Genomic DNA, 12,077 nt, shown 5'->3' on the forward strand with positions numbered 1-12,077 from the left:
CTTTGTGAATGACAACTGTTCTATTACATTTGTAATTGCATTTGCAATGTATCCAAGTGCAGAAAATCAGGTATGTTTGGAACCACTTGGAGAAGAGGTTTCAGAAAGTTGGGTAAGCCCGAATTTTCCTCAGCATTCATCAGAATCTGAGGGAAGAACACTGATTTGTTAAGTACCGTGAACTGAAGTACGGTTCCTGTCCTGACCACACCATAGGTTGCTGGAAGATAGCAACACCTGCTACGACATCCATCATACGTTTGGACTGGGTCTGACCGGTGGAGAACAAGAGGTCAGGTGGGGTTTGTGGTACTCCTGGAGTAAACTCTGCCAGCAGAAATGGAGATACCACATCGCTTATGATCAGTGAATTGTTGGCATAATGTTTCATCAGCTTCATATAACCCCAGCTCATTTACTGGCATCAGAGAGATGTCCTAAATTATTCTCATCTTAGGCACACTTATTAAAAAGAAAAGACTGAAAGAACAGTACAAGCAAATAACATTTGATCTTTTCTCTCAGGATTATAGAACAGTATTCTCTGTGTTGTCTTTGTTCTTTCCTCAAAAAATCTTGAGTCATTTCATAAACATCAGCATCTTAATCCTCCAAATCCTCTGAGAGACAGAAAGACAATATGATGATTGCATTTTACTATGGAGAACCAGCCCTGGAGAGAAGGATTTTGTTTGCTCAGTTAATTGTGTCATTCATCACTGTTATTTACAGAACCTAGAACAGTGCCTGATTCATGGTAGAAGCTCAATAGATATGTGTGGAAGGAATGAACAAGTAAATGCATTCATTGATCTGTGAACTAAACTCTAATATGCCAGGCATTTCGCAAGGCACGAGGGATCTAAGGATAAATAAGACTTGGTCATCATCTCAGAGACATTAACTGACTGGAAGGAAAGAGAGACAAAGAATAGTGGTACAATTATGAGAATGAGATCTATAGATGTCAATAGATTAGAAAATCATAGTACAATAGTAGCACAGGAAATTCTTATGCTCCTCATTAACTCACAGTGACCTAGAGTCCCTGCTTCCCTCATCTGTAATTTGAAATGGCGAATCCTGGTGACTCTGAAAGTGAACCATTGCAAGCCTTCCCAGGAATCTTAATAATCACCTTCATTTCTTGCCCAGTTTTAGGGACAAGAAGAAGGCTCTGCCTGACCGTCTTCACAGTTAGTCAGAAACAAAAATTCTCAAGCTAAGAAGCAATCTGGTACTTAAAATACAGGTTCTTGGGTTCTCCTCCATAATTCTGATTTAGTAGGTAGAAGCTGGGGTAGTGGTAAGAAAAGAAACTGCATTTTTAGCAAGCACCTCCATAATTTGTATTCACACCAAGCCTGCGAGCTACTGATCTGTTATTGTTTTCAAGTTTTCCCTCTGTCTGAGCGCTATGCAAAATGAACCAGGCATCTAGATTATGACAATATTACAAAGTGCCTTAGAGATGGTATCATTACATAAGATTTCAGATACAATGCTTAAAACACTGAAATACAAAAAGTTTTCAAAGTCATTAAAACATATTGGTTTAATAGCATTAAGCACAGGACATTTAAAGGATTGATCTATTTAGGAAATCTAGTTGATAAATATGGATATACTCTGCCTAGGAAACCGTTTCCACAGGAAAGATGTCCCATCTGTGTAGCTACCTCATGTTTGTCCTTATTTATCAAGTGCCAATCTTTAATAAACATCATACATAATTAAATTTAAATCTGGTCCACACAATAAAGAACTTGACAATCTAATAAGCAAGACACAGAATATAGTTTCCCAAATATGAAGACTAGAAGAGACAATCTACTTAGAAACATAGAGTCACATTTTATTTTGTGGGTTTTTCTCTTTGGAGAGTAAAGAAAGCAAGTAGAATATGGAACATTCTCCCCTTTCCCCACCAATTTTCCCTTTTATATTTTAGTGTAAGACTGAATGCTTTTTTCAAAAATTAATTGTGATTGGTTGGTTGAATGATAGCTTATCAATTTCCTAAATGAATTCGAGCTTGCTTGCATGAAAAGCAAGGACCCAATAAAAGAAATAAAGGAAGAGGGATACATAAAAATCTCTGATCATGAAAAGCCACAAAATCTAATACAACATCCTCTTTCAGGCTTCATAGCAGCAAGGCAAAGAGAGAAAATGCACAGATGTTCATAGTTCTCACTTTCCGGTAGCAAAAAGCAAATCAAGACATCAGCTGTGATAATTTTACTCTGGAGAGAAATTGTCAGAGGGCATCAGGAAGAAAGCAGGAAAATTATTCCAGGAGGTTCCCTGCCCCTACCTTCATTCATTCATGAACTGAACACAACTTGCCATCTTAGTGCCTGTCCCAGACAGGTCCATAGACACTTGGGGTAATTCTCTTACTGCAGGGACACAGGGCCCTATAGAAAATACACACCTACCTCATCCCTCATTCATCCAAGCTGTCTTCCTATTAGGACAGTTTTTAAGTTGAGTGACCCTTCATCTTTTCTCTCAGCCCACCTTTATTTAGCTTATTTACCTTTGCCTCCTTTATTTAGCCTCCTGAAGGAGAACTTTCTGGCAGTAGAGATCCAGGCACGTCCTAATCAGGGGTTAGCTCCAGACCAATTGCCTTGTTGGGAACCCAGAACTCGGGAAGAAAAAAATTTTGATGGCTAAGGTTTGCTAATCTCTCTAATGGGAATACTCCAACCATGGCTGATTTCAGTGTGACATTGCTGAATGTGGAGCTGTGAAAGTGGTACTCATAATTGGCTTGGTGATTCTGCAGGACCAAACTTAATTCTCAACACTTGTCACACCACTGAGAAAAAAGGCATGCCTGTTAGTACCAGAGGAAAGAAATCTGAGTGACAGCAGCAGAAGAGGGTGGATTTGCCATCAATGCTTCAGCTCCAAGCTGGTGGAAGCTGTTCCAGGAGAAGAGAGAGAAAAAAGAAGCAAGAGGAAGGCAGGGGAGAGAGAAAGAGATTAGGGCTGCTACAAAACCCTTTTCTCTTACTCCTCAGGTCTTGTGGGAAGCAAAAGTCAGAAAAGAAATTGTGCCTATATACCATGACCTTTTCCCCTTGGAAAGCTCCATCCTTAGAATACAGCCCACATATAGATACTCACCCATCAGATCAGTTCAAGGAAGGTTTGCTTGGAGTAGAAGAGACAGGCTTTACTCATTCTTCTAGAATCCAATGAGATTGTCTCAAATCTTAGCATTTGGTTAGAAGTCAATAATTTATGTAAAAATATAACCCATGGTTCTATGGCTCTGAGTCCACTGAAAGTATAAAATCACTTAACTCTAAGGCCTTGTTTCAGGCAAAACCTTATGGTAGCAAGAGTAAGCCTAAGTCTTGGGTCTCCCTGGAGATCCTGGGATTTCTCCATCCCCACCTCCCCCCAGATGCCCTCCTGGTCCTCTACTTTCTGGATCTTCATGCCTGGGAATGCTCCAGGCACTCTCCCCAAAAAGCTGATGAGAAGCACCTCACTTAGCTCACATATAAGGCATGAAACCCTGCAAGAACTTGAGGTTATCTGAAAATGTGCTTTAGGAAATGAAAGAAATAGGTCATAGATAAGAACTAATGTGAAAAAAGAAAATCACTTTTGTCATTTGTAAAACAGATCCTCTCTGTACAAATTATAAAGTATAGAAGCAGGTTCAAGTACTGCTAAAATAGGAATTTTTTTCCCCTGAAAGCAGTTTCTCAAAACATGCCTATCTTGTTATTATTATTATTTTTTAATGGGAAGGCTCTAAGACCAACATACCTGTTATACTCTACAACCATACCCAAATCCCAGCAATTGGGTACCGTTTCTATGCATCTGTGAATTTCTTAGGTCTCCCTTCCTTTAGAAAGTGGGTATGTTAGGGGAGTGAGGGATTAGCTAGCAAAATCACCTGGGAACTTTTTTCAAACTCTAATAAACCTGCTCCCCAAAAATTCCACAGTTCATGGAAATGGGTCATGCCAGAATCCTCAGGCTTAGTATTAACTGTTTGGAAAACTACAGGCCTCCCTCCCTGCCAAGGACTCTATTGGTGGCTTATCAGAATGGAAGCCGAGCGGTCACATGCAGTTTGAAGATGCTCACCAGTGATTCTGACATGCTCCTCCTGCCTCTTTGAGGACCCCCAGCCTAGTCTTCACCATCTGGAACCTAAAGGGCCTAGCAGAAAACATATTCTCAACAATTATTTGGTGAATAAATTGATAAATGGATGAATGAATGAACAAATAATCAAATTGAAAAGAGATAGAGACCATCGCCAAAGAAAATATTCCTAGTCATTCATGCTTGGTTTTTCAGAAATACCTTCCAGCAGGTTTACTAATATCTTACGGTTGCAAGAAACCTCAGTACTCCTTCAAGCACAGCTCATAGCCAGTGCAGAAGTGCCCTTCGTAACTTCCCCTGTTAAGAAATTCTTCAATCTCTTTGGAGAGGGACCTTCTACGTCCGAAGCAATTATTCCCCTAATGAATGGTTCTGAATATTAGGCAAGTCTACTTAATTTCATTCTGACTATTTAGTTTTGTGAGGCCGCCTGGAATAATTCTAGGGCTTCTTTTTTCCCTGCCAGCTCGTCAGATTTTTAAAGTCAGGGCATGTCATCTCCTTTGTTCCTTGGAACTTTGCTCATGTGACCCAGCTTCAAACCTCATATTCCTGCCGGCTGCTCAGCCATTGGCCACTGTCCCTGAAAATTCTGCTTGGCTTGTGCTGAGATTGAGATGAGTGCACAATTCCCTAAACATGCAATACTTTTTGGCAAGAGACAGTGGAATAGATGAAGCAGCAAGGGGCATACCTGTCTGTGATTCAAACATGGCTGTCAACTGAAAAAAGAACGCACACCCTAAAAGTTGAGAATTATGTTTATTTGACGGACATTCTGAGGACTTCAAGCCAGTGAGACAGGACTCTCAGATCTCTCTGAGGGAATGCTCCAAAGAGGCAAGAGGGGAGGGGAACCAGGATATACAGGAGTTTTTGCGATAAAGATCAGGTAGTCAGAACTTCAAAAGATTACTCTTAATTAAAGAAAACCAGATATCTCAAGTTAAGGAATATAGTGTTTTTCTATGTATGGGAAGATGCAAGAGTCTGGGCTCCCCAAAATCATTCCTTTGATATGCACCTCAGCTATCTGGGACTAGTATCCCTTGTTTTCTCATTCTGAGTTTCCTCAGGGTGCACCATCAGGGGTGGGTGCAGCAGTTGACTGCTAGATGGCGGGCATCCTGTTTCTATCCTGAATTCCCTCAGGGCTCACCATCAGGGCTGCTGCTGTAATGTGATGGCTTAATGGCTGCAACATTCTTTGTTTACTGATATGGCAGGCAATAATTTTTATTCACATGGCCCAGATGTGCTCTAAAGAGGATCATCTTCAGGCCAGTATTAATCCACTGGATCTCTGTCCTCACAAGAGCTGAGCCCCTCTCTCTTAATAGTAACATCAGAAACCATCTCACCAGACAAAGACAAAGATCACTGGGCACTTGGCTTGCTCCTTTCTAAACGGACTTCCACAGCTTGTGTGCTGCTGTAGTTCTGTAAGCTGTGTTTTCAGCCTTGTTAGGGGAGACAGTATTCTAGTCATGGGTCACAAAGATCCTCATTAAGTAATTCCAATATTTGGGGAACATTGTCTGAGTCAGACACTGTGCCCCTAGATGCTAGAAAAGTAAAGTTGAGAAAGCTCCCTCCCTGCCATTAAATAGGCTCTAGGAAATTTGAGGAGAAAGACACATAACTATATACTACAATTCAAAGAGGTATGTGCTGGTACTAAGAAATGAAGCGTTGTTGGAGGAAAGAAAAATACGTACTTGTGTCTACAGGAGTGGGGAAGACTTCAAACACAGTTGCCACTTATTAAGAACTCATCATGTTCTAGGCATTTGTGTTAAATGCTTACTTATTTATATCATATGCTACTAATAGCAATTTTATTAGGTAGGTATTATCAAACACATTTTATAGGTAACGGAACCAAGGCTCACTCCTCATTCATCCATTCATTCATTTAACAAATCATTCTCCAGTACATTCTGTGAATTAGGCCCTGCTTTAGACATTCAGAATATCCCAGTGCCCTCTAGAAGCTTACATTACAGTGGAGGATACAGTCTATTGTTCGCATGTTTATTAACATGTAAAAATTAAGGTGTAACTTCAGATTATCAAACACACTATAAAGAAAAATGAAACAGGTTAAGGAGATAAAGAAAATCTGAGTTGGGAGATCAGGGTAGCTATTTTAAACAGAAATGTTAGGAAAGCCTCCAATAAGACCATACTATTTAAACAGAGGCCTGAATGAAACAAGGGCATGAGCCATGCAAAGATGAGGGGGAAACAGGTTCCAGGTAGAGGGAGCAACAAGTACAAAGTCTTAGCTGTACCCAGGTCTGCTGGATCTCAAATTTCTCAGCCACTGAAACCACAGAATGCATCTTGGTGGAGCTCAGGTTCTTTATGTCTTGGCCCAGAAAGAATTCAGTGAGAGGCAAAGTGATAAATAGGAGTGACTTATTAGTATAGCACACTTGTGAAGGATACAAGTGGGCAAGCAAGAGGGCTCCGCCCTGAGAATTTAGTGGGCTACATTTTTTATAATCAAAGGAAAAGTGGAGAGGGAGAAGAAGACTACCTTCTTCCTCATTCTTGAGTAGACATCAAGCTTCCATCATCAGCTCCTCCTCCGCATCGGGTGGGGGGAGTCTTCTTGTCCCTACATCGTCAAACTGGGACTGTCATGGAGCTATTCAAATCAGTAGAAGGGGGGTACCATATGATAAAATATGGTAAATTATCTCAGGTTTCAGTTTAATGAGGGTCTTCTACTTTAGAATGTCACCTTTCCCGTAAATTTTTTTATTAGTGTGCTCAGAAGAGCATGTCCTAGGGATCATTAACTTACTGACCTCAACCAGCAGGAGGCAGGCGTCATTGACTTGTTGTATAGTTTTGTTGTTAGCTTTTTTGTTAAGTAAGCCTGCTTTATTTCATGAGTTAAGCAAGCCTTCTTTATTTCACGATGTTCAGATTGCTTTCTCGATTGATATTAACTTACAATGGTCTCCCAAAGTCCCCTAAAGTTCCCTCTCTATCTATAATCCCCTAGTGGGATTTCTAAACTAGCTTTTTGATTATCCTACTCTATCCCTATTACCACCAGACTCTATTATCAGATTTGGCTCTCAAAGGCTAAGTAGGCATTAACAAAGTGAAGGATGTGGGGAGGTTTTCCAAGGAGAGAGAGAGAGAGAGAGAAAATGAAGTTTAGGATTCCGAGAAGTTCTGACACTTGCCAACAACAGGTTATCTCAATGGATTCTGGAAAAGAATCCTAACCAGTAAAGTAGCTTGAGTTAGGATCTCTTCCCAGTGTGAGGCTTAGGGACTTCTGAAGTCCCTAACGGAGTAGCACATGCTATTTGACCTCACTGCTTCCCAACATCTCTGAGCCATGGTGTTTTCACACATGAAGTCAGAAGACCTTGGTTTGAGTCCTTGCTGACCCTTGCAAGCAATAATTGTGTTTGGAATAGCATGGCTTAGAAGTCAGACAAACTTGGACTCAGCTCTCTGTCATAGACCAAAAGTCCCTCAAGCAGATCTTCACCATTGGTTTTTACTGAGGCAGAGTGTGAAGTGGAGTCATAGAGACCATGGTAGGAAGCCTGGCTCTGCTTCTTTCTAGTTCTGAGACTCTGGAAAAGTTACTTAGTTTATCTGAACTTCAGCTTTCTTTATAATAAAAATGATAATATAAAATCTCACAGGGATAATGTGATGATTAAAGGGAAAAATGTATATAAAGGGTTAAATAGAGTTTTTGACATTGTCATCTCTGCTTAAAAGTTATATTGTCATGATTAATATTAGATATGTGCACCTTTGTCGAAATACCCACACTGAATAGTTCTTCCCATTGGCAAAATGGGGATATCAGTTCTTTCCTTTGTTTCTTTTTAATTTTTAATTTAATTTTTATTTTATATTGGAGTATAGTTGATTTACAATGTTGTGTTAGTTTCAGGTGAATAGCAAAGTGATTCAGTTATACATATACATATGTCCATTCTTTTTCAGATTCCTTTCCCATATAGGTTATTACAGGATATTGAGCAGAGTTCCCTGTGCTATAGAGTAGGTCCTTGTTGATTACTTATTTTGTATATAGTAGTGCATATATGTTAATCCCAAACTCCTAATTTATCCCCCCTCCACCTTTCCCCTTTGGTAACCATAAGTTTGTTTTTGAAGTCTGTGAGTCTGTTTCTGTTTTGTAAATAAGTTCATTCATTTCATCTTTTTAGATTCCACATATAAGTGATATCATATGATATTTGTCTTTCTCTGTCTGACTTACTTCACTTAGTATGATTATCTCGAGGTCCATCCATGTTGCTGCAAATGGCATTATTTGATTCTTTTTTAATGGCTGAGTAATATTCCATTGTATACATGTACCACATCCTTTGGACTATTGTGATGATCAAATGAGAGAATCTTTTGTAAGAACTTTGTAAGTTGTAAATTGCTATGCAAACATGAGGGCTTCTTTTTTTTAATTTTTATTTTATATTGGAGTATAGTTTATGTACAATGTTGTGTTAGTTTCAGGCATACAGCAAAGTGATTTAGTTATACATGTACATATATCTATTCTTTTTCAGATGCTTTTCCCATATAGGTTATTACAGAGTATTGAGTAGAGTTCCCTGTGCTATACAATAGATCCTCGCTGATTTTCTATTTTATATATAATAGTGTGCATATGTTAATAGTGTGCATATGTTAATCCTAACCTCTTAATTTATCCCTCCCTGAAGGCTTCTTATTGTAATGTACATATGTGTGGATTTACAAAGTGTTAGCCGTGAAGACCATATACCATCTTCCACTTCATTGGCTCATTCCTTCATGTATTCATTGAGTTCATATGCTAAGGACCTGTCCTAGGTGTTGGAGATGCCAAGGTAAGATAGACATGATCTCCAACATCAAGGGCAGTCTAGAATGCCTGAGAATTCTAGGAATATCTTCATATCTGTGTCTTTTTAGCTGCTCTTAGAGTAAAATCAAATTATTTTTTAAAAAAAACTCAAAATGCCTTTTTAATTTCATTTTGATTCTTGAGTTGTACTGTACTTAAGACATATTTTAACCAGAAAAACAACTTTGTCCATCACGTACTAACTTTCATTTAAAAATATATTAGTATTTTGAGATTGGCACATTAATTTTTGATTGAAGACACAAAGTCCCTAAAGGGTAGAGAAGGGACTTCTGCTTAGTGTGGCCTGTGCTCACTTATTAATATGAGCATGTAGGTGTGACACTAACAGATGATCAATCTCCTATAGAAGATTAGTGTGCGGGCCAAATGCCATTGAGTTTGAAATACAACCCACATGGAAGCTGCTTGTTAAACAGGTAACTGTTTTCATTTATTTTTGAAAATAAACTCCTGTTTTTTCTTTTTTTCTTTCTAGTACTCAGAGAAATCTTAAACAAATGGATACTTTGATGTAGACAAAAGTCTGTGTTTTGTGCAACTTTTTTTTGTTATTCCCGCTGACTTTAGATTGTGCTTTTCCTGTCTATTGAGGTTTTCTTTTTTATTATTATTTCAATAAATATATATATTTTATACCAGGAATTCTAACTGGTCCTTTTCAATAACCACTTGTTTTAAATTCAAATCCCTTCCCACTGTGAGGGACAGATTCCCGTTTCATACGCTCCTGTTTGTTTGTTTTATTGTTTTCAGTGTTTTACGGCGGCTGTGATGGGTGGGGGGAGTGGGGAGGATTGCTATTATTTCATGATCTCTTTGAGGATTTAAAAAGTATTATTTTGGTCTTTTTTGTACTGTTCGTACTATCACTCTATTGTATCCATTTTCTTGAGAGTGACTTCTTCCTTGGTTGGTGTTTTTGTTTGTTTGTTTTAGAATGTTTTCTCTGTATGTTCGAAGTTATTGCTTTTGGTAAGCTCAGCTTGGGTGGGACTTTCCCTTCTTCCATTTCTCTTCCTCTCTGTGCTCACTTTCCCTTTTTGGTCGTTCTTATTAGTCCCCATGTATCCCCAGTTCAGAACTAGGGCCTGTGTTGGAGGTTTGTGCTCTGTCCCTTGGGGATCTGTTAGATGCAGGCCCTGAGCTAGCTTGGGGCTTGGCCAAGTTCACAGCTGCACCATAATCTTGCCTCTCCTATTCCTCCCTCTGCTGGTAAACCCTTGCTGGTTGTGACTTTTCTCAGCCTCTGCCCTGGGGCAAGCCTGGTTTTGTCCCCTACCACTTGTGGGACACTTATTCCTCCTAGCATTGAGCTCCTAGTCATTAATCTCCAGTTCTTGTATGAAAACCAACAGACGGATCAATCAGTCCCCACTCAGTGCTGTGTGTTTCTAGTCTATTTCTAATCCACAAAGATGGTCATTTTGGTTTTTAGCGTGGCCATTTTTTAAAATAAATTTTTTATTAGACTTTTTTTAGAGCAGTCTTAGGTTCACAGCAAAATTGATTGGAAGGTGCTGAGATTTCCCCCATACCCCATGCCTCCACATATGCACGATCTCTCTTACTATTAAAAAAGCAGGATGCTTTTTAAACTTCTTATTCAAGTACATTTTCAAATTACCAAAGATTCTTTCAAGTGTCAATTTAGTCTATTTTGAAAAGAGTGTTAATATTTTCTGGCACTTATTAATTAGGCCTTTAGTAGAAAAAAAAAGTAAAACTATGTCTTCACATTTGGTTTCAAAAGAATATTGAATAAGGGAACAAAATTAATTAGGATGGTGTTCTTTCTTCTACAAGAAGTATTTAACCAATTTTCTACTGAGTTTATACAAACTCGAAATCGTATTACCTCAAATGTGTAATATACAATTAAAGCATTTTATGCCAAACAGACAGAAGAGCTATAATTTGTAAGAAAACATGTTGCAACAGAAATAATAAAAACATTAAGGAACACAAGCTTCTTTAACGTACAAAATATATCCAAGGGTTTAAGAAACTTTTAAGATATATCCTATTAACTTATTAACCAGATGTCAGTTCATTTTTAGGACTAAGGTAGAGGTTTATTTAATATATTAAAGAATTATAGAAAGTAGAGGTAAGAAAAAGCAGCACTGGTTTTAGGTAATATTTCATCTAATTCATAATAATTATAAAGAGCACTTCACCAAGAAAAGAATCCTTGCTTTGCTCAGATGGACTCTTTATTCAAGCTGTGTGTAGGTCATGTGACCTTCTCTAACTCCCTGGGGTTTACCCTCTCTGCTATTATTATTAATAGTGAAGTCAGCAAGGCCAAAATGGGGACAGTTGAGGGAATTTTAAAAGTTGAAGATATTATTAAGAGACCAAAAATACCTGCATGGATGACCATCTTTGGGGCTGGTGATAAATTCTGCCCATGATTTTCACTGCATCTTTGGATAAGATGTTTCCCTTCCCTGGGTAAGACTACCCTCTTTGTTCAAGGGAAGGTCCATGCTGACCTGACTGACTCTCAGAGGATCTTGCTAAGACCTGTGACATGAAAGTATGTTATTTTGTAAACGAATGACCTGGATAAAAGTGGAATCTTTAATTTTCATTGTACAACTTGACTACATCGGCAGCATGTGATTACATGAAAAAGAAACCTGCAATAAAAAGTTCAAGATTGAAGTTTGTTTTTAAAAGAGTCTGAATCATGTTTCTCCTCCATTGTGGGTACGTTTGTTTAAAAAGGTAAATTGTTAGATTTTGTTATTGGTCAAATATTTTTGAAAATTCAAAATAAATAAGAACAATCAATTTGTGGGCATGGCTCTGAGTGCTTAAAATAAATTTGCTTCTACTATATCACATTTTATGTGCTTGACATTGTCTCTACTGAAATTAATGGAGTTCTAAGTGAATTCTATTGTTGTATGCTGTAAAAATGGAAGAAAAACTTCTGTAAAGAAATGACATCATTTTGACTGCCACTATGGTCCATGCAAATGACCCAGATGCTCTTCTCATACCTTCATAG

The 12,077-nt window shown here is 38.4% G+C and overlaps 1 protein-coding gene across 1 annotated transcript in view; it reads left to right on the forward strand.

Moving 5' to 3' along the window:
• Positions 1–12,077, forward strand: part of LOC309629507 (putative cation-transporting ATPase 13A5) — a 120,804-nt gene that overhangs the window by 22,328 nt on the left and 86,399 nt on the right. The window contains 3 exon segments of the mRNA XM_082393604.1: positions 42–112; positions 217–297; positions 9,408–9,477. Coding sequence (XP_082249730.1) covers positions 42–112; positions 217–297; positions 9,408–9,477 — 222 coding nt within the window.

Source organism: Balaenoptera borealis, assembly GCF_965194805.1.
Source record: "Balaenoptera borealis genome assembly, chromosome: 5".
NCBI lineage: Eukaryota > Metazoa > Chordata > Mammalia > Artiodactyla > Balaenopteridae > Balaenoptera > Balaenoptera borealis.